Genomic DNA, 25,956 nt, shown 5'->3' with positions numbered 1-25,956 from the left:
GGCGATGTATCCGGTGCCACAGCTGCGTCGCCGGCAACTAGGATGCGAGCTCATTGACTCAGGCATTGCTCAATCCAGCGCTTCGAGATCTTCAGGTTCACCCACATCACCAATCAGCTCCAAGGCCGCCTCCACATCTCCCTCAACATCTTCTGCCTCGTCGGCCAACATTTGCACGAATTGAAGCATGTCTTCTCGAAGCAAAGTCTGATAGTCGCGATTCTGGCTTTCTGAGTTCCCCGCACCCGCTCCTAATATAGTGTCTTCGTTGTTGCCAGCAGTATCCGGGGCTAAACTCAGTATGCGTATGACCTTCGTCGGTAAGACTCCTCTTCGATTTTGTGCCAATTGAAAGATGGATCGATCGCGGTGCCGCAAAGTCGTGTAGGTTGTCATAATGCAATCGTCGTATAATGACATGAAGCTGACCGGCACAGCTAATTGCGAGGATAAGCAGGAAGCCAAGGTGAAGGATGGTCTCGATGACTTGTCATCACCGGAAATAACACGGTTTTCATCGTCCAAAGAGACCACATAGACGCGATCTTGAATCTCGAACATGACTCGGCGATCACGAACTGATAGCCAGCCGCCAAGATCAAATGTCGAGCCATCCGAGTCACATTCGATCATGAAGGTATTCGCAGCGAAAGATGTTGAACCCTCGAGTGCTTTTCGCCAGTTTGAGCAGATGAAAACTCTGCCTCCTCGTGAGACACCAGCGAAGAGATCGCCATCAAACATTCCAGCACCCCATTCATCTTCTGCTAATGGAATGAACTCTCCATCGACTACGGGCGTAGGTCCCGCATTGATCGAAATCTCGCTCGTGCGGTTTTGGCGTGGATTTTGTGGAGGGAAGATACTTGCAACACCGGCAAAACTTCCTTCGCCAAGCTGAAAGTCTGGACCTCCTTCGCTGTGGTGTATGTGGAAGAAACGGTCTGTGTTGCCTCCTGCAGCGCAGAACGCTGGTTGTAAGACTCCAAGGCACCGCCCAGAGGTCTTGTCGTAAAAATGGCAGCCTTTTGTTCCCTGGGACCAGGCTACGGTGTCTAGGCATTGATGGAGATGGCCGGTTGCTCCTTCTTCGATTGTCATTTGAGTCATGACTCGCGGTTCGCCGGCAAGCATGTTGTCATAGACAAAGCCTAGACCATCGCAGGATACGACGCAGAGCATGCCATAGGAAAGCTGGAAGCCACGTGTGGTTCTCTCGTGTGGAAGAACTGTAATCCGTCTGAGTACGCCGCGCGATGCTGCACTGTCATCGATGCGCCAGACTTCGACAGCGTTGCCCTCGCGATCAAAGACAGCTGTGCCGTCCTCGTATTCCACTATGCGTGAAGTTAGTGAGCACTCTAACGGCTTCAGCACAATCCGGGACATGCTTTCATAAGCTATGGTCATCAAGGCAGGGGCAAAGTGCTGAGCTTCAGATGTTGTACTCACGATGCGCAAATGGTCGAACAACGTCGCGAAGCATGTGAAAGAGGAGTTCTCCAGTGTCCATATCAGTCACGCTCAGTCCTCCTGCTTGCGATGTGGACAGTATGATACGGCGCTTGAAGTCGGGCTTGAATCGCCATACTGGATCATTGCCCACTTGGATGATAGACTCCCTAGTCACTGGGCGACGACTAGTCCAATTTCGAGATAGGAGCGTTTGCCTTTTGCAGAGCTCTTTCCAGGTTTGCACGCCGGAATAGTACTTGGCGAAGCTCTGAGTCTGCTCGAGGAAGGTAAAGTCCCTGGCTCCATGTGGACGGGATGTCTTGGCAGTGTAGATTGCATCTTGATGATCTTGGTCGATGAACGAGTGCCAGGATCGATTGAGCCGGGTGAGAGCTGCCAGAGAAGCCGGAGGGGTGAAGTCCAGTATGCGCAGCACAACTTCGGACGGCAGTAGATGCAGAGGATCTGCCGTGTGCGCCATGATTTGGTGACTATGGATGGAGAGGTCAGCGCTGCCCAAATTTGGACGTTGAAATAGAGTCTTCAGTGATGATGTCAGCCCGTGAAGCATTTCTGGGCACGCGCGAAGTATATTTCAGTCTGCAGTGCACACTCAGCCAGGCATCCCACCTACGCACTGAGCCTTTGCCGCTGACATTCGGTTGTGAAGGCATCAGATGCTGGTTTCAATCCGGTGCATACGGTATCGAAAATGCGATGGCTACGGAGTTCTTCCACATTTATGCTGATTTGTAGAGCCTTGCCTTGGTCATGAAGGTTTCCGGAACCTTGTCCCTGCTCACTGTGACCTCCTCCACCTCCGCCTGATCCCCTCCCGCTCGCTGGCCTTATCTTGTCGCGCCCGTCGCTAACAGCGCCAGAGACCAAGACACAATGACTCCGAACGGCGAAAGGGCGACGCTGCCGATCAATACAGTGGACCTCCTCAAGCACTACGAAGAATATGGAGTCATCATCTGCAAGCCATGCGCTTTTGCGATTCAGCCTTCCGCGTTGGCGAGCCACCTGCTCAAACATCAGATATATCGGAGCGAACGCCGTCGCCTGATGGCTCAGCTGGCGCATCTCAAGCTCAAAGATCCAGCAGACGTCGTGGACCCTTCCCCATTGTCGCCGCCGATACCCGAACTGCAGGTATATAAAGGAATTCGGTGCTTGCACAAGGATTGCCAACATATTTGCGCAAGCGAGAAACGCATGTCCCAACACTGGTCCGACGTACACGGCGAACGAGAATCAAAGAATGTTGTAACACGGCCTGCCTGGCTGCAGACTTTCTTTCGCGGCAACAAGATCCGATACTTTGAAATTTCTGGGCCTGGCGGCAATAGATCGGGAAGTCTGAGCACTGTGAGCAGCCCATCGAGCAATGGACCTTCGACCTTTTCACATAGCGAGATCGACTCAAGTCCAGCCTCGACCGAGGCTCATTCCCTAGATATGGACTCTCTGCGCTATCTTTTGCATTATACAGAACACACCAGTCGCACATTACCGAGGACTGAATCCGAATCTACCAAATTTTGGAGCTCCAGCATCCCTCAGGAGGCTTTGAAGCACCCATTTCTCATGAATGGCCTGTTAGGACTCAGTGCTTTTCACCTTGCCAGGCTGACACAGGATCATGATCCAGCGCAAGCGGCCTACCACCATCAAGCCTTCGTCCGTTATCAAGCGGCCAGCCTGACGGATTTTCGGGAGCTCACACGGCGTCCAGATGTGTCAAACGCCGTAGCACTGATTGCATACTCCCGAATTTTGAGTATTCAGAGATGCACGAGAGACGTCCATGATGAGTACAAGATGAATTGGCCCACACAGTTCATGTACCTTGTGCGTGGAACTGTCGAGTGTTTGGTCTCACTTCAACCATACCTCCCGGATGGCTGCGATTTCAAATTCACACTCGAAGACTATGAGGGTCTTGCGAGATTGGACGACGAAGCTGCCATCAGCAAGGATTCCAAGAGTATCGCCAATATTCCTCCAGCTATGTTGCAAAGACTGGATCAACTTCCCGAACGAGTTGCCATGGTATCAGATCCTGCGCATACATGGGATATGGACAATGCGGAAGCATGTTGTTCAGCATGCACAGCTTTGATAGCAGCGTACGCGCGAGCATACTCTGTCAACCAATGCAGTGCCTCACTCGCCGTTGGCAGTTCAGACAAAGATGCGATTCGAGCAATTTGGAGTGGATTTGAAGCCTGGACTCGAACTGTCAGTGATCGCTACATAAACATGTTGGAACAGAATAGCGGACCTGCCCTCATTGTTCTCGCTCATTTCTGCGTGCTTGTCAAGCGTTTTGAGGAGCGGTACTGGTATATCAAAGGCATGCCAGATCGGATCATTGGTCTCATCGAGGACATGCTGGAAGATCGCTACAAGCCTTTTGTGTCCGATCTGTACCACATTCTGGACTGATGAGATCTGGCGAGGCATTCGTTTACGAATCGGTAGTGTCATCGATGCTACATCTCTGGAGCAGTCATCGGCGCCTTGACATAATGACCCACGGTTAGTGGACTGCGGTCCAGGCAAAGGAGTCGAAAAGGGGTGCTGCCTTTCGATCCACGGACGACGGAAGGAAAGAAAGTTTCTCTGTCTACATCACATACACAGTGAATGTAGCCTTCCCTCGAGACCGATCTAGCCGCGTCGCGTTTGGCTCGCAAGGTGGAAAGCAAACAAGCGTAGCAAACCGCTAATGCCTATAACGCAGAAAGTGGACGTGGAACATGCACGACAACCGCAAAGCTCTGTTCGACTCCAAGAAGAGTATCTTACCAGCCATGGACTTGGAGAACTACGAAATCGTGTTTCTGGTTGTCATGCTGAGCATGTTCGGCTTCAGTCTGTGGTTTCTGCTCACAACACCCTTCGATAATCCTCATGTCGCCGCGCATGATCACGATATTTTCGAAGAGGTGGCGTCCAAAATCGACCCAAATCACCTGATGTACAGCCCGGGCACGATCGCGTACAGGCGAAGAACGAGAATGGCGCTGGCGGAGGCGATGCGTGAGGAGACTGAGGGGCGCAATGAAGCACCAATGGACACCACAGAAGATAATGCATCGACGGGAGACGAGGAAGAAATTGAGAAGTCGCCGTACGTCACCGCCGAGGAAAGGGCGCTGGGTATTCTTTAAGTGATGTCGAGATGTCGCCAGGCACAAGCTATGTTTCGATGAGAACGAAGAAAACTACGCAGTGATCTGGCTGTTTCTGGCTGGTTTCTGCATAGCGGACCTGATCGCTGCAATCTGGGATAGTCTGCTGTGCCATCTGCATTTCTTTCGTGCAATCAAAGCCTCAACTTTGTGCTTACCTTGTGCACGCTCGTTGACTGAGTGGTGACGAGACGCCGTCACGTGACATCGCCTTCACTTCGTGTTGACGTTAAGTTAAATTACTTGGCAGGGTTCACATCCGCGTCACGCCACCAATGGCCACCATCAACATCAGCACCAATTTGCCCACTCCTCATTCTCCTTTCACCCATTGTCGCATTCGTAGCAACCATGGGCGTCGACACGGGCTACAGCGCAAATGCCTCATCTTCGATGTATCCGCACTCTGCCGGCGGTCCCTCGTATCAGTCTCCATATCCTGCTTATCCCGGTCCCGTTCAGGGAAGCTTTCACGCGCCGATAGACCTCACTGAAGAGTCAGGCGAGACTGGCAAGAAGCATGCATCTGGCAAGCGCAAGGCTGTTGGAGATCATAGCAATGCCGGCCCGCCCAAGCCCTCGCGCAAACGCAAAGCAGGCGCCGTGGAAGAGGACGAGGGATCGCCATCAAAGAAGAAGGCCGCGAAGCCCAAAGATGGCGAGAAGCGTCTCCGTGTCTTCCGAAAACGAGCACCTCAAGCCTATGCTGAGATTCGGCATCGCGCGCTAACACAACGCATGATCATAATCGATCGTGAACGAACTTCCCCGCCCGCCGATATCGACCCCACTTCGCCCGACAACCATCCTACAGAGACTGTATCACTCGCGGGAACGACAGGAAACATCTACCGAATCACAATCTCACGCGTGCCTTCCTGCGATTGCCCTCACGCAAGGAAAGGCAACCAGTGCAAGCACGTCATTTACGTCCTCCATCGCGTCCTCCGCGTACGCGAAGATCTCGAATATCAGCTCGCATTCCTATCCTCCGAACTTCGAGAAATCTTCTCCAAGGCACCTGCGCTTCCCTCCGAAGTCGCAAAGAAAAATAACGATGACGGCGAAATGGACGGAAACCGCAAGTCTCTCGAAGGCGAAGACTGCCCCGTCTGCATGGAAGAATTCGAGACAGATGGAAAAGGGAGACCCAAGCGTGGGGAAGATGTGGTATATTGCAAAGCAGCATGCGGGAACAATATACACAAAGAGTGCTTCAAGCAGTGGGCCGTAGCGAAGAAGGGGCAGGGGCATGTGACGTGTCCGTTCTGTCGGACTCCATGGCAGGATGACGAAGAGACGAGAAGTATGGATTTGAAGAGTCTTGCGAAGGCTGGACCGGTCAATGAGGAAGGCTATGTTAATGTTGCGAGGCAATTGGGACTTTCGGGTCGGAGGGATTATTCCACTTACAATGAGTTCTGGATGAGGAATAGGATGGGAGATGATTGGTAGGATGATTGTGTGGTATTGGAGTTTTGGTGATGTGGATCTGAAAGCGATACCCGATTTATTGAGATACCCCGGGGAGGAAGACTACTCTTTACGACTCTGATTTCAGGCAGCATAACTCACCTGCTCTAGTTTGCAAGCTTTTTGAGATCTGTCTCAAGAACGGCGCACGCCCGCAATTTGAGCCAGATTGTAATTCAATGAGGCAGAAACCCTCTCTCAAAATGCACGATGTTCGATATCGTCCAATCTACTGACACAGGCGCAGATAACTGGAGGTGCATCTCGAGACACTTTCTCTTTGTCTAACACAACAATAGGCTTATGTGCAGGTCGCCTTCGCAAATACTGGACGTCGTTCGCACTTTCCGCCATTTCCTTCCTTTGCGCACTTTGTGCCTGACCAGAACCTATTTTCAGTCGATATACACAATGTCTATGTTTCCTATACACCTTGAAGAGAGAGGGAGAGGGAGAGACAGTGTTTGTGCGTGCGGCCCTCAACAATGGCATTGTGCAGAACCCAGTCAACATGGCAATCGAAGAAGCCAAAACATCACGCAGATCTGCAAGCCGTCGTCTTTCCCCTCCAAAGATCCCCCAAACAGTCAAGATGGTTCGCCAACATCATTTCCTCGCTGTTCCTAGCGCAGTGATACGGAAGCAGATCAAATGGCTCGCAGGCGAGCAAGCGCGAATCGAAGGCAAAGCAAGTCCACATCAGGATGCCAGGCGCCCATCCGCCGACTATACCAAGAATGCACCTACCCCAGAAAAGGCAAAGAGACAATTCCATGCGTTGCATTTCCACGCGGTGGAGCGAGCGGACTTGCTGCTTGAACAGCATTTGCCTCACGAGGTGGTGCAGCACACTGGCTCTCTTCAAGAGGGCAAGCTAACATTCGAGCTCCCGATCGGAACACTCAACATTGAAGTCGACTCTTGCTTGAAGCGCATAAAGATGTGCCGACTTGTAAGTGAAATGTTCATCTCGCGAAATGTTGACGTACCGCCAGAACTGACAACAGCTCACAGTACCAAAGAGCTGGCGACTCATGTGCTCCAATTGATTGAGAAGCACCTCGTCTCGCCGCATGCTGAGCTTCACAAGTACGTGCAGGCACGTAGGAGCTCATTATCAGCGAGGATGTTGAAGTCCGTCGCCAGTCCGAGGGACATCTGCCGAGCTGCCAATCTGAAGCAATACGGCTGGAAGTTCCTCAAAGCGACAAGCATTCGGGCTCACAAGCTTCAGGAGCGACTTCAGCAGCGCATTGCCTCTATGCGGGAAGAGCTAGATGACCTGCCGATCGCTACATTGGCGTTGAGTGTCCCTACCAATCTGAGGCTCAAGTCGAAAGCCCGCATGATTGACTACATGTTGACGCCACGACATGCGTTCCACGGCACCAACAGCGCAATCCTCGATAGCATCGCCAAGTGGGGTCTTTTGGGTCCCGGAGACACCAACCCCATGACCGGACTCGCGATCCCAAAGAGATTGGGAAGCACATATGGACCTGGAATCTATGTGACAACTGAGGTGCATCTCGCAAACACGTACTCGAACTGGGACGAAGAAGACCTCTTATTCCTCGATCCCGCAGAACGTGCACCTGGAAAGATCCGAAAGAGGGTAGTGATATGTGCTGTCATTTTGGGTCGTGCTGCTCGAGTTACCTTGGCAGATGGTTTCCGTGAGAAGCTGAACTTGTTCCCTGATGCTCACAGTCACGTTGCAAACAACGGACAGGAATATGTCCTACCCAAGGAACAAGTTTTGCCCTTGTACATTGCTGACTTCGACTGGGTTCCCGAAAGCGTGCAGCAAAAGAAGACCTACGTCGAATATGCAGAAAGCTTGGTCTGCCCACCTGCTGAAGGCGACGTTGACAAATTGGGCCGGTGGTGGCGTCCCGATTGAGGAAGAGCAATGAGCAAAGCGATAGAAATGATAGAGAATATGTAAAAGTAAAACATGCTGGAGCAAAGAGAGTGTGGCAGTGACGCGAGGACATGTGACTAGTCTACGTCTACGTGTATAGTCGGCTTGGCGCGTCTCCATTGCCAGGATATCACTTTCCTTTGTTGACGACATCGTCAAAACAACCATCTTGACACCGAATGAGCGACTCGTCTCCCCGCGCAAGTCACTTCATCCGAATGCCCGCAGACCCAGCACAAGGGTAAATGCTCTGCACAGCCTTTGATCACTGCTTGAGCGAAGACCGCAAGCACGACTTAGCGATGGCACCGTGAGCAGATCCATCTCGCGAGGACAACGCCTCCCACTGGCGCAGCGATGCGAGATATATTGTCGACACCGATGCGTCCAGAGTGCTGAGACACGAGCAGAAAGACTCTTCAAGACATCAGCTTTGTTTACGCGTCCTGCCCTGCTGAAGCATTGCCATCTCCATCTGGGTAGTACATGGCCTGCGGTTCCCATTTAGAGACGCCCATTCGTGAGGCCGACAAGGGATCCTTACATCTTCTCCTGAGCATCATGCATATGCATAACAGAGATCACTGAAAACCCATAACAATTATGCAATCTAACCTCGGTACGCATGTCGTCAGCCCCACAACTAACGACAATATCCGTCACGAGCCATTGGCTTCTACCGGATTTACCATTCCTATGCAGCTTGTTGCTCTACAATGCCGCCGGCAATTTTAGGATTGACTCGCTGCCCATGTGGCCGGGCATTGGCCCATAATGTTCACAGTGAGCTCTGGCAAAGTGCCATAAGCTGCCACTATACCATACTGTCAACATCTTACAATCATCTCGATCTACGATTGTGCTTATAACTGACTTCATACACTACGAACAAAAGTCAACATGGCATATCCAAGGCCCTCACGGACCAGCGACTTGCCCACTGAAAATGTACGTCTCATGCGAAGGCTATTCCGAACCAGCGTGAAGCACTTCAATCGAATCACCTCACGCTTCTCATCTAAAGCACGTGGAAAGCTGACACGGCAACGACAGCAGAATGACTTACTCACATCATCCCGTGCCATCGTGGCCTCAGAACCTCAAGACGGACAACGTGCCGGCGAGAACTGGGCAATACAAGATATTCAGGTCCCGTCCACGCTCAAAGAAGGCGAAATCCTGGTCGAAATGGTAGCAAGTGGGATCTGTCACACAGATCTTGCCCTTACCGTTCCCGAAAAGGGCCAGACATTCCCTATTGTACCCGGACACGAGGGAGCCGGTTACGTGCGAGCAGTAGGCCCAGGCGTTAAGAAACCGGTCAAACCTGGTGATGCTGTACTACTGTCATTCGACTCCTGCACGCTGTGCCCTAATTGCCGAGCGCAACGTCCTGCCTACTGTGATGTTTTTGCTCCTTTGAACCTCTTTGGCGAGTCCGACGTTTTTCAGGCTAGTGGCGCCGATGCATCGAAAGGCGGCGTAGGCGGCAAGTTCTTTGGACAGTCCAGTTTCGCGAAACTAAGCGTTGTGAAAGAGACCACAGTTCTGCCTGCCAACGATCTCATCCAGAACGAGGAGGAGCTGAAACTGTTTGCGCCGCTGGGATGTGGTATCCAGACGGGCGTGGGAGCAATAACTAATCTTGCCAAGGCGAGCCCAGACGATATAGTGCTAGTCACTGGTCTCGGCGGTGTCGGGCTGAGCGCGGTTATGGTACGTACTTGCATTAATTTCGAATGACAGTAATGCATGCTAATTCTGCACTCAGGGCGCGCATATCTCTGGTTGCAGAACCATCGTTGCCGTCGACAAAGTACAATCGCGAATCGATCTGGCCAAGGAAGTTTTCGGCGCCACACATGGTTTCAACACGACAGATGTTACCGATCTTGCAGCCGCGTTGAAAGAGGCATGTGGTGGTCGAGGCGCGTCAGTTGTGGTCGAAACCACGGGAGTACCACTTCTCATTGAAGCCGCGTTCGATGCTGTTGACATCAAAGGGACGTTCGTTCAAGTCGCCGGACCCATAGATCCCAAGTACCGGATGCCTGTCGATCCCGTGAGCGTGATCTTCCGAGGAATTAAAATGCTCGGTTGTGTCGAAGGAGACAGCGTTCCTGGAGAGTTCATCCCGCAGTTGATCAAGCATTATCGCGAGGGGAAATTGCCAGTGGATAAGATGGTGGAGTTCTATCCCGCTGAGGATTTCAAGACCGCGTTACATGTAAGTTGTTTTCTCTCCTTGGACTTCTGCCCGATCACGAAGTCGACTTGTCTCTGAGCTAACATGGTTGTTGAAAGAACATGCATTCTGGCAAGACGATCAAGCCAGTGTTGACATGGTAGACCTGACGAGAACAGACGAACTGCTCGTCATCGTACTGGTGTGCGGCTGAGCACCTGCAAGAGGCTGTAAAGAGTATAGCTTCGCTTCGGCAAAGAAGTTCAAGTTCAGCTTCAGCATCCTTCGGTTGAAGGATCTCTCGACTTTCTCTCATATCGTTGACCACAACGTTCCCTTTCATTATCTTCCTCTTCGCATTGAGACTCGCCACAATGGAGCCTTCAGCTAACTACCAAATTTCCTCTCAAATCTACTCTCCTCTCGACTCCTCCAAACAAGAACACCGACTCCTCCGCTTCGTAGGAGGTAAACGCTCTCTCGCCTGGGAACTCGGCACTTTCTCCCTCCTACCAGACCGCCAACATGAACATCCTCCCATGATTGCTCTATCCTACTGCTGGGGTCGCGCAGCAGCCAACAAAGCCATCACATTAAACGGACATGAATTCCTCGTCCGGCAGAATCTCTACGATTTCTTGGTCCAAATGGCCAGCGAGAATCGACGCGATTGGTTTTTTGTCGATGCGATTTGTATTAATCAGGATGATATTCCGGAACGTTCTGTTCAGGTTACGTATATGGGACAGATTTATCGGATTGCGGAGGAGGTGATTGCTTGGATCTATTTTGAGGATACGGATGATCCGAAGGTTATGAAGCAGGGTGATATTCAGGCGCATGTGAGGGAGTGAGTAGTTCTGACTTTTCGATCTTTTGCTGAGTTCGAAGTTTTGCTGATGACTTTGATCTGTTCGCATAGATATCAGCTTCTTGAGAAGGAAAAGCAACAATCGGGTCAAGACCTTGCTCCAGAAGAACGACATCTGCTCGACAGCTTGCAACAAATGGCATGGCAGCTCGCCGCTTCGAGCTCTTACTGGTCACGCCTCTGGATCGTTCAGGAACTTCTTCTCGCTCCAAATCTTACCATTCGCTGGATTAGTCTCACGTTCCACTGGAAAGACATTATGTCTTTACGCATTCGAGATGTCGATATCCCATCCATTGAACTAGATCCTCCGACCGGTCGACCGCTCCGCCCACACCAACTCACCACAATGCGGAAAGCGGGACTCTTTACTTATGAGCATCTACCCAACAGCGCAGAGAACTCGATCATGTGCAAGCAACTCTGGCATTGGAAGGATAGTGCGGGAAACGACCTACAAAAAGGAAATTTGTTGAAATTCCATGAAGCTGTGGCGTTCTTCTCAGTTCAGCAATGTGGTGTGATGCACGATAATGTCTATGCCTTGCTAGGTATAGCCGAACGTGCGATCGAACCAGACTACGACATGCCTTTGCTGGATCTTTACACGGCTGCTCTGTACAACTATCTGCTGTCTTTATGGTCTGTTCAGAGGTCTGGGCATGACGGGAAAACTGCTATTGGGACGAGAGATTGGGACACGCTGATCGATCTTGGACTGGACTACAATAAACTTCTGGCACCGGGTGAGACGTTCTTACACGCGTTTCAGCTAGATCCATTTCATGATCTGGTGTTTCTGATGACATATGAAGTCTGTAAGCGATTCTCGGAGGACGCGGCATTGCTTGCCACGCAAGGACTTGCTGCGAATTGGCTGTTTCATACGGAGTACACGAAGCTTGAGGTTGGAGCGGCGGATGATTTGGTGAAAAGGAAGTGGTATGAATCAGAAGATCGGGCGCTGAAGAGGTTTAATAAGGATCTGATGGCGAGAGTGGAAAAGGCAAAGGAGAGACTGAACAAGCTCGAAAGGAAAGATGGTGTTTTGGAGGCTCCACATTGGAGTGCACCTATCAAGGCGCCGGCGAGTGACGGGCGGACCAAGACTTGCTCGGAGTGGGTTTCTGGGGCGAAGTCTCTTTGCGACAACGTATGGACGCGATGGAGTCAAGCCCAGTAAGCCTCATGCACCGATACGCCGTTGGTGAGAACATCGGCGTAGATGACCTCGCGAAGCTCGGCTGGCAGCTTGAACAGAGGCGAATCCTGCTGTGCGTGCATTTCCTGGCCGGACCATTTCAAGCCAGGCTTGGTGCTTTTCGTGGCCATTGCTTTTACGGGAGTTGTTTGTTGGTGATAGAAAGCAGGTGTCAGACCAACTGGAGTCGGAGGAGCAGGAGCAGTCGGCGGCAGCGGCAGGACGGGAATGGCGGGCGCTAAGAGATTGCAGGGACCAAGCTCCATATCGTGTTTCTCGAAGTCGTGCTGCAACCCGACGACAATGGGCGTGTTGCAAGGCGTGGAAGTTCCTGTAGTATGCAATGAGAGCGTGAACTCGTTTCGAAAACGCAAGTACATGTTGTAGAGTGGTAGAAACAAGCCTCACGTCGATCGGTCTCGGCGGGCATCACATGCAGTGGATTCGCGTGTCAAACGTGTCAAGATCACCGAGGGGTCTCCCAGAAATGTAGGCGACCCTGGTGGACACTCCGACTGCTGCCACTTCGCACTGGAAGTAATCCATGGACGACGGCCATGCCAACAACACACCATCATCATCGCAACGCCCCCCACTTTCCTTGATCGCCAACGCTGCTGCCTCGGCGCTGCCCGCTCCCGTTGTTCCCATTCATCATCACCACCATCACCAGTACCATCGTTCATCATCTCTCGAAGCCGGGTCCCACGAATTGCAATCATTGAGCAGTCAGCATCGCCCAGAAGCTTCATCTTCCAGACTCCTCTCCCAGGACGACGACGACTACGCCGAATATCACTCTTCCGATTCTGACGCTCACTCTCCATCGATGCCCTCGCGAAAATCCAAATCACCCAACCCACGCAGCGGGTCTCTCCGCCATAAGTCCAGCGATTCGTCCTCGCTCAACGGTAAAACCACAAACACCGACATGAACGGCGGGCAATTCCTCGAACGCCGCAAGAATGCCCATCTCGAACCCCTATCCTACGCCGACGATGACGACGACAGCGCGTCCGCCCGCGACCGATTGATGGGGCGGAGCAACTTCTCCCTCGACGATAACCCACATGAGAAAGCAGATGGATCACAAGGGGGAGAGAGCAAAGGCTTCTTCGAGCTTCCCATGCAAGACCGTCGAAATTTCCTTCTCCTCGTCCTGTTATACTTCCTGCAAGGCATTCCAATGGGTCTCGCCGGTGGCAGCATACCCTTCCTACTCAAGTCACACTTGAGCTACAGCCAAATCGGAGTCTACTCTCTCGCTTCCTATCCATACAGCTTAAAACTGCTCTGGTCACCCATTGTCGATGCCATCTGGTCCGCGCGAGTGGGAAGGAGAAAAAGTTGGATTTTGCCTATACAAACGCTCTCTGGCTTCGGCATGCTGTATCTGGGGAGTACTGCGACACAGATGATGGAAAGCGCGGGAGCAGATGGCGGGGCCGGAATTTGGGGCTTCACGGGTTGGTGGTTCAGTCTGGTGTTCATGTGCGCAACACAGGATATTGCTGTGGACGGATGGGCATTGACACTGCTATCGCAATCCAATTTGAGCTACGCGAGTACGGCGCAAACAGTTGGATTGACAGGAGGACAATTCTTGAGCTACACGGTTTTCCTGGCATTGAACTCGCCCGATTTCGCGAATAAATGGTTCCGTTCGCAGTCTCTGGACGTTGGATTGATCACACTGGACGGATACCTAACATTCTTTGGATGGTTCTATCTGCTCGTCACGTTGGGCCTTGCAGTCTTGAAGACGGAAGAACGAACAAAAGAGAATGAGAGCGTCTGGGGCGTGTACAAGACAATGGGAGGCATTATGAAGTTGAAGAACATCCAGACCTTCATCATCATTCACTTGATCGCCAAGATCGGCTTTCAGGCCAACGACGCTGTCACGAACCTCAAATTGATCGATAAGGGGTTCAGCCAAGAAGACCTGGCTCTCGTCGTTCTCATCGATTTTCCCTTTGAAATGGGACTGGGGTACTATGCCGGCAAATGGTCAGAACAATACCAGCCCGTACGTGTCTGGTGTTGGGCCTTCGTAGGGCGGCTGGTTGCAGCAGTCTTTGCGCAGTTGACTGTCATGTTTTTCCCGACCGGCGGGATGACAACTTCCTATCTGCTGGTCATTATTGTCGAGCACGTCTTTTCAACGTTCATGTCCACGGTAATGTTCGTGGCAATTTCAGCTTTCCATGCCAAGATCAGTGATCCAGCCATTGGAGGGACTTACATGACCTTATTGGCGACGTGAGTACTTCACTTCTCCTCTCTGACCAGAGTATTTGCTAACGAGTTCCTATTCTAGTGTTTCCAACCTCGGCGGGACATTCCCTCGCTTCTTCATCCTTAAAGCCGTCGATGCTTTCACTCAAGCTACTTGCATACCTTCCACTGGTAAACATCCCGGAGAACTCAAAGGCGAGCTTATTACACAGTCCTTCAGCTGCGTGGCTGAGGCAGAAAAGCATCGTTGTATAGATGGAGGCGGAGTATGCCAAATTGGGCGCGACGGGTACTATATTGTAAACATTCTGTGTGTCCTATTCGGAATCATTACGTTCTGGGGCTACATCAAGCCGCGAGCGCTTGGGTTACAGGCGTTGCCCATGAGGGCTTGGAGGTTGGCAGGATGATACGAATGCATGTAGAATTGTTACGTGTATATTAGTAGATGAGAAGATGAGAACAAGTTGTATACTACGTGACTTGGACACCTTTTTGTTCGTTTTGAGACGTACTGAGCGCTGTTCGGCGCCTCAACCTCTTGTCGACACGCGTCACAAGAAATCATGCGGTCATGGCATCTCCTGAACTTCGCCTTAGGACTATCTACAATTTTGACTTGGGCTTCGTGTCATTGGCAAGATGTTGTTCCTTTAACTGCTCGCCCGCGATGTCGAACGGCTTGCATGGCACAACACAGGCCACGAACCTCGCTGGCCTGTCTGTAGGATTAATCCACTGATGCATCGTCCCACGTTGCACGATGTGGTCCTACAAGCCAAAGAAAAATTGCGAATCAGCGCTTACCTTTATGCTTGGTTCCGAAAGAAGACAATGGACAGATCAATAGGGAAAGAGGAAGCGGCGACCTACTCCTGGGTACAGTCTCACTGTTTCACCTCCATCGAGTTTATGGTCAATCTCCCCAATGACACAGATGGAGTAATCAATCGACACGGTGCGGTGCATGAGACTGGATTGTCCTGGGGCCAAATCTACGACGGCCAGATAGGCTCCGGGAGAAGGAGGTACAATGCCTGGAGCACGATGGCTGGCGGCACCATCGACGGCCTTGTACGCCGCAACGTCGACTTCATTCCCCAAGACAGCGGGAACGGAAGCAACGGAGTAAGATCGTGTAAGACCAGATTTCTTGGAGATGAGCTCCGGGGATGTGCTGTGGTAGACGCTTTTGCCGGTGCTATCGTGCGTAGTGATGTAGCGTTTGCATGGCCTGAGCCCGGGACTGGTGGGGTTGGAGTCGTGAGGTGCCATGGCTAAAAGTGACTGTGCCGTGCGTAAGAGTATTTAGTAAGTAAACACTTACACAGCCACGGCGGGAGATTCTGCCTTGCTGCGTGCTCGAGTAAAATGTTTCCCGGAGCTTGCCGTGTGGTCTTGGTTCTAGGCTCGTGTTATGCAGGACCTGGTGACCCAGTGTGGATGGGAAGGAGACGGCTGAGGCGTGCGAATGATGTGGCCCGATTGATGCTTCGTACGGAAGAGCTGAGTGAGCGGGGGCTCTTCAGGTGGTTAAAACGGGCGGCCTAAGCTGGGGTCGTCCTGGAGCTGATCGTACAAGAGCTGCTGCTGGGCGACGAAAGGGGCATCCTTCGCATCGGTCAGTCGGAGTGATTAAGTATATAGCGATCCGAAGACAGCGCTGGGGTCGGAGTGTCGAATTGGTGGATATCGATAGCCGAGAGCAGCCGAACGGACGAGTACAAGTCGACGCGTGTGGCTTGGCGGTGGCCTGAGCCAGACAGACGAGCTTGATGAAGAGAGAGGGACAGACGAAAGGAGAGCTCGCTTGAGTCGTGTGCAAGCGTGCATTGTGGGTGCCTGCCGGGCCGCGAGCGATTTTGTGCATGCAGATGGTTAGCCAGCCGTCCATCGGCAGACCCTTCCCTGCCTGGGGCGAGCAGGGCTGTGGTGGTGGGCAGAAATAATCGTCTGAGCAGAGCAGACACGAAGGGATAAATGCGAGGCCTCCGCGGACTCCGCACGGGAGGTGTTGTTCTGATCGTCGTTCTTGACGAGGCTCCAGTGAAAAAGAGACAGCAACGCGTGTACCTTTGTGCAGCAGTCGCGAGCAGAAATTGATCCGAACGACATCCCGATCTGCGTCCAGAACGCTACCTACCCTACTGTACCCCGGTCCTCCCCCGCGATTGCAGGCGAGCGGGCGTTTTGAGGGTGTGGGAATCTGCCCATGCCACATGGGACAGTGACGCCTCGCACTCCACCCATCGCCCACCAGCATCCACTTCCAGGCGACACTCGTCTTGCGACTCTCTTCGCACCTCCGCCGACTCCCCGCAGCACACTCACTGCACCTTCACCATGCGACGAAACAGCGAGGCCGCCAGCTCTTGCCGCATTGAGCGCAAGCGCGCTCACGACCGAGAAGCACAACGCGCCAGCCGCGCGAAGACGAAACAATATATTGCCCATCTGGAGAAGACGGTCGCAGACCTGACGGAGAGCAGTGGGGACAGCCGAGCCAATTACTTGGCCCAGCATGCATCGCAACAGTCCCAAGAAATCGACAAGCTGCAAAGTCTCGTCCACAAAATCCGAACCCTCGTGCAAGATGCCTCCAAGTCAGACGACGGTTCGCCCACCGCTGGCGGTGTCAAGGGCGAAGGCAGCACCACCACCAACGCGACCGATGGCTTCCCAACAGACGCCTTCTCCGCTCTCAATTGGGACACAGCGAGCGAGGACCAGTGGATGATGGAGGTCGTGAAGCCCACAGAGATGGAAGTGCCGCGCCAACCACAACCGGCCATGCCAATGCGTCAGATCACGCAGACTTCGCGGAATCTCGTTGTGCTGGGGATCAATCTATTCTGCGAGAACAACGACGATACGACCTACTTCCAGCGCTTGAATGAGTTGATCGAGAAGATCGAGAAGACACCCGACACCCTCTCGACGCTAGAGGAAGACATGGACATTCTGATCCGGGCCATGGTATCGGGCTGGGATGCAGCCGAACGCGTGCACCATCTCGACATCGTCTGGCGCTTCCTCCGCGCCTTCGATGAGGGTCTGTGGTATCGTGCACCGCCCGTCGAACGCTTCGCACATTTCTGGAACATGCGCTCCACCATGCTTCACAAGATAAATCCCAAGAACCAGCCACGACGCAAGATGGCCTCGTTCATGTCTCCTACCATTGGTCAGCGTTCGGCGAATCACCCCTCCGTCGTGGACTACTTCGGCTGGCCGCTGGTGCGGAATCACTTGCTCACGAATGGAATCACCAATTGCTCCGGCCGCTCCGCCATTGCATTTGCTGAGAGTTTCCGTTTCGATTGGCCTTGGGAAGCAAGAGATGTGTACAAGATCAACCGATCCACAGGGGTGTTTTCCTTCTCAGAAGAGTTCACGAAGGCTTTTGATGATATCACTTCGTTCCAGCTACTTGCGAACCAGCTCATCCCATTTGAGATTCACACTCCGCCAAAGACAACAGCTCAGACTGACTTTGCGCAAGGGGATGATCATAGCTCAGTGGACGACGAATTTGCATATCAAACTCCAGGCTTTGAAAGTGTGAGCTCCCATGGTCAAGGGATGCCGCAGCAGCATGTGGACACAAGTGCAGAGGATTGGATGAACACTTTGGCGGCAATGCATGAGGCCGGTAGGCATGCAATGCACAACGCAATTCCATCGTTTACGATGGCGCATGAGCCCAGCTTGGCGCAGTGGCCGGCAGTCTGAAATGGAACATGACAACGAAAGACGAACGAGACATGAGTATGAGCAGAGGTCGCGAAGCAGTTCTGACTGTATTCTGCGCAGCTTACGGCGAATGCTGCGGAGCCACAGTGCAAGTTAGTGCTGGCATCGCTTTGCACAACGTTCTGCCGGATGCTCAGCTCCGATGCAGCGACAGTCTCAGCCCCCGAACGGTGGCCCAGAGCAAGGTCGGCAAGCCACGAAGATCAGTGATCACTGATCGCTGCACGCAGCTGGATGGCTCTACGTTAGAGCGAATCAGGTCTGGGCTTATGGCGGATTCGAGATGTGTATATTGCATTGACGACACTGCACATGCTACTCAACCCTACTTGGCGAACATATTGGAAGCACCTTCGAAAGGACGCTCTGACGCATCATACATAAACGAGAGGCGCCAGAAGTGTCGGCTTGACTCCCAGAGCCACGTGCTGTTCTTATTCCCGAGCTGAGCTGCCTACCTCCCGCCGCCCTGCCACAGGACTAATCGCACAAATCATGAACCGATGCAATGCGACGCAAGGCGCGCTACATCTCCCACACGCGCCGTCGTTCTCAATCTTGGGTAGACATGCGCATTAGTGCAGGATCCAATCCAGACCCTCCCCACCTCTTCAGCTCACCCCGCACCAAGCAGTCGCTAAGAGCAGCCACAACACTTCCATCTCGAGTCGAAAGCCGAGGGTGCAGCAGAGCAAAGCTTCTAGCTGCTGTGATCAGCTTTGCTAGATCGCTGGAGCTGAAGCGGGACTCAAATGAACTTCATGAAACCCTATGATCCCCATGACACGTTGCCTATTGCCTATTGCCTATAGACACGACGAATCCTATATGACATTTTTATTTCATCAAGGTCCTTCTGTTTCTAAATCTGACAACTAGAATTCCCCAATCCAGTAATTTGGTACTCCGCAACCAATCAATCATTGAGCAATCTTTCTCGACAAAATGGGAGACACGCAACCATTGGAGGAGATTCCCAAGACCTGCATAGCAGGCGTTGTTGTATGTTCAGATTTATCTTCTCTGCATCTGGCAGGAGCGATTGACTTTGTGTGAACTATGGCTCTTCGAGCCTCCCTTCTGCTCAACTGTCAAACATGGTCTCAGACTTTTGCGAAGCGGGAACAAGACTTCCCCTCTCATTCAAGCCCTCAATCTCGCCTTAATCTCTCAATTCCAATGACTAACTTAATTGCCTTCTGTACAGGTCAACGAAGGCCCCAACTTCCACATCGAAGTCGTAAAAGACGCTCCCGTCCCCACCCCCGGCCCCAACCAACTTCTCCTCCGCCTCAATGTCACCGGTCTCTGCGCCTCCGACATTCACTTCTGCAGCAATGATCTCGACTTCGGAATCGGAATGAAAGATTTCAACGTCAGATCTCCTGGTCATGAAGGTGCTGGAGTCGTCGTGGCGATTGGAGCTGGAGTGGAGAATTGGAAGGTTGGAGATCGTGCGGGTATGAGGCCTATGTGGGATACCTGTCATCAGTGTGATCAGTGTTTTGGCAAGGAGGAACAGTATTGTCCGAAGGTTGTGCATTGTGGGTTGATGGTTAGTGGGAGTTATCAGCAGTGAGTAGTTTTCTTTTTCTTTTGTTTTGATGAGGGGGTGTGGGTGGGTGTGCTGACTTGTTTTGTGTTAGGTATGTTCTTACGCCTGCGAACTACACCAGTCGTATCCCGGATGGAGTGCCAGATGAGATTGCCGGGCCAATTATGTGCAGTGCTAGCACTATGCATTGTGCTTTGAGAGAAGGTGGCTTCAAGAGTGCAGACTGGGTCGTTTTCCCTGGAGGTGGTGGTGGCGTTGGTATTCAGGGTGTGCAGTTGGCGAAGTGAGTACTCTCTACCTCTCGATTCAATAGCTGGACTTGAAGTCGGTGGGACAGTCTTGCTGACACAGTTTGTATCAGGGCAATGGGCATGCGTCCAATCGTCATCGATAGCGGCGATGCCAAAAAGGAACTCGCACAACGTTGTGGAGCAGAGATCTTCCTCGACTTCAAGGAGGAGAAAGACCTTCCTGCCAAGGTCAAGGAAGTCACAGGTGGAGTTGGTGCTCACGGTGTGATTGTCACTGCGTGGCAATCCTACAAAGGTGAGTCCTCGATCCCCTTCCCTCCTCACAGCACACTTTCTCTGACACGTTTCGCAGACTCCCTCTCCTACCTCGGCAACCGCGTTGGCGGCAAAGTCGTCTGCATTGGTCTCCCACCCGCAGAAGCACAAGTCATCATCGGCACCTCTCCAACACAGTTCATCATGTTCAAGCAATCTGTCACGGGAGCTGTGGTGGGTACGATGCAAGATACGTCGATGGCATTGGAGTATGCACAACGTGGACTGCTGAAGCCTATTTGTGAGGTTAGGGGAATCAGCAGATGGGCGGAGAGTGTGGAGCAGTTGAGGAAGGGACAGGTCGCTGGTAGAATTGTGATTGCTTTTGATAAGGAGTAAGGCGATATCAGCGTGAGAGCTTGAACAGGTCAAGAGAAGGGTGGTTGTGGCAGAGCGAGAAGTAGGGTTTCAGTCAGATCAAATCTAGTGTTTCGTTGTTCCAGAAATTGAGCCCAGGGGCGACTTTTGCGGTGTTCTCGTGATTTATTCCAACAACGAACCACAATTGCGGCGAGGGTTCGACCAAATGTCTGTGCCCGTGGACAACAAATGCAAACGAACCAGCTCCGCCAAGTCATTGGGGATGATAGAAGCAAAGTAGGCATCAATCAGAAGTGTCAAATATGAGTGTCAATCCATCATGCATACGCTAGAACAAGCTGTAATGATAACCACACCTGCAACATACAAACGAAATCCACATCTCCGTCTCATCTGTCGAATAAACGAAGCGACACAAAAAAGCCGCTCAAAAGAAACAAATCGTCCGGATTTCACAACTCTCCCTCGTAATAGCATCCGGCTTCGTTGTCGGATCATCAAAAGCCGTATGCCCCACAAACTGCGCCTTCCCCGTATCCGAATCATAAGTCTTCAACAAAATACACTTCTCCTTCTCCATCATAGGGAAATAATACCACTTATGCGCCTCATTATACCTCATCACATAATTCTCCCCGGTACGATCCTTGTACCGCAAATACAATTTAAAGAAATCTTCTTGCGGCGCAGACTTGACATCACACATAGCAAGAGGATTCTCTTCCACGCGCGTGAGAGGTTTCCAGACATTGATGAATGCCACGCGACGGGTGAGGAGAGAAGAAGCTTCTTCAGGAAGGAGCTGTTTCACGCGCAAAGGAGCGGACTCGGCGGTATAATCGCAATGTACGAGGCGAACGGGAGCGCGCTGCGAAGTATTTTTTTGGTCGGTGAGGGGTTTTTCATTGTTCTTTTTTGTGCGGATTGTGTGGTCGAAGACTAGTACTCTTTTGGCGCCCAACTCCTTTTTCAAAAATTCTACCACTTCTGGGTAGAAGTCTTTGGCGACTGTTTCGCTGTCTTCCCATGAACCGTTGTAGGCTGGGGTGAAGTCTTTGAGGCTGAAACCGTTGACGTCTACGTCCCAGTCTTGACCCCAACCGGAGTGCACGGTCATGGTTTGGAGGTCGTCGCCCGGTGCGTGGATGTCTACTGACTTGGGGTCTTCGTAGAAGTAGATTTCGGTAAGCTTATCTTCGATGCTGACATCTTTGGTGTAATTGAACTCGGCACGTACCTCTCCCTTCTTCTTGTTGGGAAGGAGGGCATCGTCGACAGCGGCTTGGGTCTGTTGCCACGCGGGGATCTTTTCAACGTCGCTGATCCAGCGTTTCAAGTTGGGGTGTTGATCGAGAGGAAGGTTTTGGGCCTCGTGAAGATGTACGGCTGAGGCGATGGAGATGTCGACGATGCTGGGCTTGTCCCCTGGAAGGATCCATTTACCTGTCTCACCGAGGCGGGTGTTGAGGATGCCGGCGGCTTTGTGCCACTTGGGGGCCTCATTGTCGATGACGGACTGGTCGGGCTGAGCACCCATGAGTGGCTTCACCACATACTCCACCAGATAGACATAGTTGGTGGCAAACCAGACAGAAGATTCCCAAAGGAGCCAGCGGTTGGCGTCTGCGCGCAGCTTGAGGTCTTTGGGATAAGCAGAGTCGTCCTTGCCCAAATCTGCGGCGTACATGAGAATTGCGTTGGATTCGGTCAAGACCAGGTCTCCATCTTTCGCAGAAGGGACAGTTTGCATGGGGTTGATCTTGGTGTAGCTGTCGCTTTTCTGTTCGCCCTTGAAGAAACTAATAAAGTTGTAATTGTAGGGTATCTCCATCATGTCCAGTCCAGCAAGCACTTTTCTGCTATTGACCGTGCAAGGGTCGAGGTATACTTCGAGCTTCGACATGATTATCGTCTGTCGTTGGTGTCAGTGGGAAAGGTCGTGTAGGTGGTGGGTGGCGAATCAGGCGTGCAGAGCTGTGACAACTGTATATATCTACTATTGAGTTTCATCATGGTGCAGACGCTGGCCGCGATGCCTTACCCCGCCTTGTCGTCGAGAAAACCCCACGATGATCGGCTTGGTCGAGGTCTGCACCGTTCCGTGTCGCCGGGCGAAAACCTTACTGTCATTGGGTGGCATGACCATGTCTTGACTTCCAAAAAGGAGGTAGCCGAAGCTTGAATGTCGCGGAAATGCACCGTCGACTCCATTGTTCCAGATCGAGGCTGGAGCTGTCCAGCTGCTGCACGCAACAGAAGCAATGCGATCTGCTGCGCATGTACCGGAGACGTGTCTGCCCACGCCGCAGTAGGCATGCCGGAACGAGCCCCACAGTGCTCACGTCTGCACTGGAGGAGGACTTGACACATGGTATGCATTCCAAGTGCACGAATATACACGTCTTCGGCCTAGAAGCGATGGATGTTCTTCTTCTCCATGCCCAACACGGCCAGCACGCCACCCTTTGCAGTCAAGGCGGTTTCCATTGTTGGTGGTCCACACAAGAAGACCTTGGTGCCCTTCACGTCACCCAAGTTCTCTGTCCTCGCGAGTGCTTCTTCCAGCGCACTTTTGTTCACGTATCCCTTCTTGTACTTCTTCTCATCACCTAAGCTGGGAGAGTCTGGTTTGCCCTCTGGTCCAGATACGCAGTATGTCACCTTCAGTCTGTCAGGGTATTGTTTCTCTAGTTGTTCCAGCTCATCCTTGAGCACAATGTCACGCGTGCCATTGACGCCCCACAAAAGCTGGATGCGCGTTCTATCGTTGGCGTCTCCGAGGATGCCCTGAGCGAGACTGTAAATTGGTGTGATGCCTGCTCCTCCTGCCACAAAAATTAAGTCTCGAGGCTTGTCGGATGGTGTATAGCTATATCCTGGAATCGGCCCTCGTATCTGTAATGTTTCTCCCGGAGCGAGGGAGTGCATATGTGTAGAAGCGCGGCCATTCGGGTATCGTTTTACTATGAATTGCACTTCGCCTCGTGTTTCGGATTCGGACACTGGAGTATATGGCCGTAGAACGGGAAACCAGGCTCCCGCGGGCGTGTGTTGCGTCAGAACAGCAGCTGGCAAGAGACGTCAGATGTGCTGCCTAGCAAAGCAAGGAATAGCACTTACCACCCGCTGGAACGCCGCTCACTTCATTCTTTCCGCCTGGCAGCTTGAAGGTGATGCGTTTCGTGTCGTGGTTGATCTGTTCGGAGCGGGCGACGGTCAAGGTTTGGCTGAAGAGCATCGTCTTGGGGAAGGCGAGCGTCGAGGAGGGAGGGCTGCTGGACGAGTCGAGTAGTATCAGCCGTCGTGTGGTGTAGTATGCTGTGCCCGCCGCACCCAAGACTGCTGCTCCAGCGGCGTAGGGCAGAGCTCGCGAGGATCGGGAGAAGATGGAGGCCATGTTTGTGCTGTGCTGTGCTGTCAATGGGAGTAGAGAGCTGGTCAGAAGCAACAGTAGAGGAGAGAGAGGGCAGTAGAGGGAGCGAGGGACTGGGAGGTTGGGTGTTGTGTATATAGCAACCCGGACTATATCGAGGATGCCGTGTACCGAAGGCTGAAGAGGCCCCGTCGTGATCCTTCCACGATGCCTGGGACGACATCGACCGACGGACGCGGAGGTCCACGCAAATGAGCGTGCATCGCGCTACACATTATTGATCGGGCGCGTGTGAATGAGCAGCCGGCCGTAACGTTTCTGTTTGGGTGAGGAGGGAGGAGGAAGTTGTCCGCGCAGGCCACCGCCGGGACTCCGGAAAGCCCGATGGCGGCTCCAGCCTGGTCACGACCGCCTTCTCTCTTCACCCACGCCTCTACCACTACTAATCATCAACACCGGCATCGATACGCACCTTCAGCGTGCTTCGGTGCGGCCAGCACGTGAGGGCCTAGTCCCCATGGTGCCGTTCAAGCCGCTCTTCATCTCGAACGAGGGGCATTGTAGTCTACTCATCGACCCCGCGTACACGTTCCGCTGACAGCGAAGATTGAGTACACTTGACGGGAAGACCATCTCGAATTGCCGCACCGTCATCAGTCACAATGACTGAAGTCTGGGAAGAGTATCGTGACCGCATCGCAGGCGGCTGGCAGATCGTGGAAGTTGAGCAACGCGACTCCTCTACCGGATCAGTCGTTTCGAAGCCCGAACTGACTGGAAAAGTGTACATTTCACCCCAAGGATGGCTATCTGCACTCATCGCAGACTCTGTCGCCATAAATCCGCTACCTTCAGGCCAGCAGTTCAGATCGGCATCTGATGCTGAAGTGGCCCGTGTCGCTCGAGGTTTCCAAGCCTATTGCGGCTACATGAAGCTATTCAAGGATGACCAAGGACAGCTGTACTGGCAGACCAAGTCTGAAATCGCCTCTGATCTTAATCAATTGGGAGGCCTCCAAGAAAGGCTCGTTTTCTTGTCCACGGAAAATGGCAAAGAGTACATGACACTGATACCCAAGGTGCAGCGAGTCGCAGCGGTGAGAGTGTAGCACAAGGCTATCGTGCTTCGTCAATGCAACTGACATGTTTTGACAGGACGGAAGAAAAGTGCAAGCCGTTTTCAAGTGGGAGCGATTCGAGCAAGCAGCTAGAGCAAGCGTCTGATGAACCAGCGTTTGTAGATCAACAAATGAGATGCTGGACGCAGCACGTACATCCCTCCACTCAACATCATCTTGCTACGCCTGGCGGCGGTGTGTCCGATTTCTCTCACCTGCCCGTGGCCGGTCAGTAGCAATGTCCCAGGTCCCAAAAGGTCGGACAGCCAAACGGTTATGGTTCAGATACGAGCGACACGAGCATCGACGCCTAACATACGTCTTCGAGGCCAACAGTATAGTAAGCACTCCGGAAAATTTCGACTAGTCACTCATGTCTAGTGTGACCTCACCTCAGATTGCGACTCTCGAAGACAATGGTCTGTCCGCTTAGCCTTCGCGGAACAACCCCACTTCAGCGTTCCGCATTTGGGCAAAGACGCGGCAAAGCAAAACTCCCACTCCCAATGCATTTCGATCAATAAGAGAACGCTTTTGCGAAGCGCGGCTTCCGAGGCATCTGACCTGCATTGATGTCTGCACGCGCACCCAGATCATGTGTGCTGCGTTATCTGTAGCTTTGGAAGAGCGCGGCCTCCGGGTAACTATGCTAGCGAGGCTTTCTACCGGCGCACCTAGATCGCATAGCCGAGATGCGTTGACAGCTTCTACAGCTCCATTCGA

The 25,956-nt window shown here is 52.5% G+C and overlaps 14 protein-coding genes across 14 annotated transcripts; 10 read left to right on the top strand and 4 right to left on the bottom strand.

Moving 5' to 3' along the window:
- Positions 1 to 69: 69 nt before the first annotated feature.
- On the bottom strand, positions 70 to 1,936 carry RHO25_002711 (uncharacterized protein; the record flags this gene model as incomplete). The annotated part of the gene is made up of 2 exons (XM_023598267.1): positions 70 to 1,337; positions 1,453 to 1,936. The coding sequence occupies 2 exons, from the start codon at positions 1,934 to 1,936 to the stop codon at positions 70 to 72; spliced, it is 1,752 nt and encodes a 583-aa protein (XP_023455854.1).
- A 413-nt stretch (positions 1,937 to 2,349) lies between these two features.
- Positions 2,350 to 3,906, top strand: RHO25_002710 (uncharacterized protein; the record flags this gene model as incomplete). The annotated part of the gene is made up of 1 exon (XM_023598266.2): positions 2,350 to 3,906. One exon carries the CDS (start codon positions 2,350 to 2,352, stop codon positions 3,904 to 3,906), a length of 1,557 nt encoding a protein of 518 aa, XP_023455855.1.
- A 314-nt stretch (positions 3,907 to 4,220) lies between these two features.
- RHO25_002709 (uncharacterized protein) lies at positions 4,221 to 4,634 on the top strand (the record flags this gene model as incomplete). The annotated part of the gene is made up of 1 exon (XM_023598265.2): positions 4,221 to 4,634. One exon carries the CDS (start codon positions 4,221 to 4,223, stop codon positions 4,632 to 4,634), a length of 414 nt encoding a protein of 137 aa, XP_023455856.1.
- A 372-nt stretch (positions 4,635 to 5,006) lies between these two features.
- RHO25_002708 (uncharacterized protein) lies at positions 5,007 to 6,110 on the top strand (the record flags this gene model as incomplete). Its single annotated transcript, XM_023598264.2, has 1 exon — positions 5,007 to 6,110. The coding sequence occupies one exon, from the start codon at positions 5,007 to 5,009 to the stop codon at positions 6,108 to 6,110; it is 1,104 nt and encodes a 367-aa protein (XP_023455328.1).
- Positions 6,111 to 6,639: 529 nt separating this feature from the next.
- On the top strand, positions 6,640 to 8,031 carry RHO25_002707 (uncharacterized protein; the record flags this gene model as incomplete). Its single annotated transcript, XM_023598263.2, has 1 exon — positions 6,640 to 8,031. The coding sequence occupies one exon, from the start codon at positions 6,640 to 6,642 to the stop codon at positions 8,029 to 8,031; it is 1,392 nt and encodes a 463-aa protein (XP_023455327.2).
- A 921-nt stretch (positions 8,032 to 8,952) lies between these two features.
- On the top strand, positions 8,953 to 10,401 carry RHO25_002706 (uncharacterized protein; the record flags this gene model as incomplete). The annotated part of the gene is made up of 4 exons (XM_023598262.1): positions 8,953 to 9,000; positions 9,106 to 9,768; positions 9,824 to 10,279; positions 10,357 to 10,401. The coding sequence occupies 4 exons, from the start codon at positions 8,953 to 8,955 to the stop codon at positions 10,399 to 10,401; spliced, it is 1,212 nt and encodes a 403-aa protein (XP_023455247.1).
- A 210-nt stretch (positions 10,402 to 10,611) lies between these two features.
- RHO25_002705 (uncharacterized protein) lies at positions 10,612 to 12,291 on the top strand (the record flags this gene model as incomplete). Its single annotated transcript, XM_023598261.2, has 2 exons — positions 10,612 to 11,087; positions 11,160 to 12,291. 2 exons carry the CDS (start codon positions 10,612 to 10,614, stop codon positions 12,289 to 12,291), a joined length of 1,608 nt encoding a protein of 535 aa, XP_023455317.1.
- A 562-nt stretch (positions 12,292 to 12,853) lies between these two features.
- Positions 12,854 to 14,957, top strand: RHO25_002704 (uncharacterized protein; the record flags this gene model as incomplete). The annotated part of the gene is made up of 2 exons (XM_023598260.2): positions 12,854 to 14,571; positions 14,630 to 14,957. 2 exons carry the CDS (start codon positions 12,854 to 12,856, stop codon positions 14,955 to 14,957), a joined length of 2,046 nt encoding a protein of 681 aa, XP_023455320.1.
- Positions 14,958 to 15,153: 196 nt separating this feature from the next.
- Positions 15,154 to 15,822, bottom strand: RHO25_002703 (uncharacterized protein; the record flags this gene model as incomplete). Its single annotated transcript, XM_023598259.2, has 2 exons — positions 15,154 to 15,318; positions 15,421 to 15,822. 2 exons carry the CDS (start codon positions 15,820 to 15,822, stop codon positions 15,154 to 15,156), a joined length of 567 nt encoding a protein of 188 aa, XP_023455319.1.
- A 1,068-nt stretch (positions 15,823 to 16,890) lies between these two features.
- RHO25_002702 (uncharacterized protein) lies at positions 16,891 to 18,279 on the top strand (the record flags this gene model as incomplete). The annotated part of the gene is made up of 1 exon (XM_023598258.2): positions 16,891 to 18,279. One exon carries the CDS (start codon positions 16,891 to 16,893, stop codon positions 18,277 to 18,279), a length of 1,389 nt encoding a protein of 462 aa, XP_023455250.1.
- Positions 18,280 to 19,245: 966 nt separating this feature from the next.
- On the top strand, positions 19,246 to 20,760 carry RHO25_002701 (uncharacterized protein; the record flags this gene model as incomplete). The annotated part of the gene is made up of 5 exons (XM_023598257.2): positions 19,246 to 19,302; positions 19,508 to 19,875; positions 19,947 to 20,138; positions 20,217 to 20,401; positions 20,459 to 20,760. The coding sequence occupies 5 exons, from the start codon at positions 19,246 to 19,248 to the stop codon at positions 20,758 to 20,760; spliced, it is 1,104 nt and encodes a 367-aa protein (XP_023455249.1).
- Positions 20,761 to 21,169: 409 nt separating this feature from the next.
- Positions 21,170 to 22,645, bottom strand: RHO25_002700 (uncharacterized protein; the record flags this gene model as incomplete). The annotated part of the gene is made up of 1 exon (XM_023598256.2): positions 21,170 to 22,645. The coding sequence occupies one exon, from the start codon at positions 22,643 to 22,645 to the stop codon at positions 21,170 to 21,172; it is 1,476 nt and encodes a 491-aa protein (XP_023455252.1).
- Positions 22,646 to 23,151: 506 nt separating this feature from the next.
- Positions 23,152 to 24,139, bottom strand: RHO25_002699 (uncharacterized protein; the record flags this gene model as incomplete). Its single annotated transcript, XM_023598255.2, has 2 exons — positions 23,152 to 23,810; positions 23,863 to 24,139. The coding sequence occupies 2 exons, from the start codon at positions 24,137 to 24,139 to the stop codon at positions 23,152 to 23,154; spliced, it is 936 nt and encodes a 311-aa protein (XP_023455251.1).
- Positions 24,140 to 24,777: 638 nt separating this feature from the next.
- RHO25_002698 (uncharacterized protein) lies at positions 24,778 to 25,339 on the top strand (the record flags this gene model as incomplete). The annotated part of the gene is made up of 2 exons (XM_023598254.2): positions 24,778 to 25,212; positions 25,271 to 25,339. The coding sequence occupies 2 exons, from the start codon at positions 24,778 to 24,780 to the stop codon at positions 25,337 to 25,339; spliced, it is 504 nt and encodes a 167-aa protein (XP_023456044.1).
- Between the last annotated feature and the right edge of the window lie 617 nt (positions 25,340 to 25,956).

This window comes from Cercospora beticola, chromosome 2 (genome assembly GCF_033473495.1).
Source record: "Cercospora beticola chromosome 2, complete sequence".
In the NCBI taxonomy this organism is placed as follows: domain Eukaryota; kingdom Fungi; phylum Ascomycota; class Dothideomycetes; order Mycosphaerellales; family Mycosphaerellaceae; genus Cercospora; species Cercospora beticola.
Note: the sequence above shows the minus strand (reverse complement) of the source record. Positions and strands in the feature narration are given on the sequence as shown.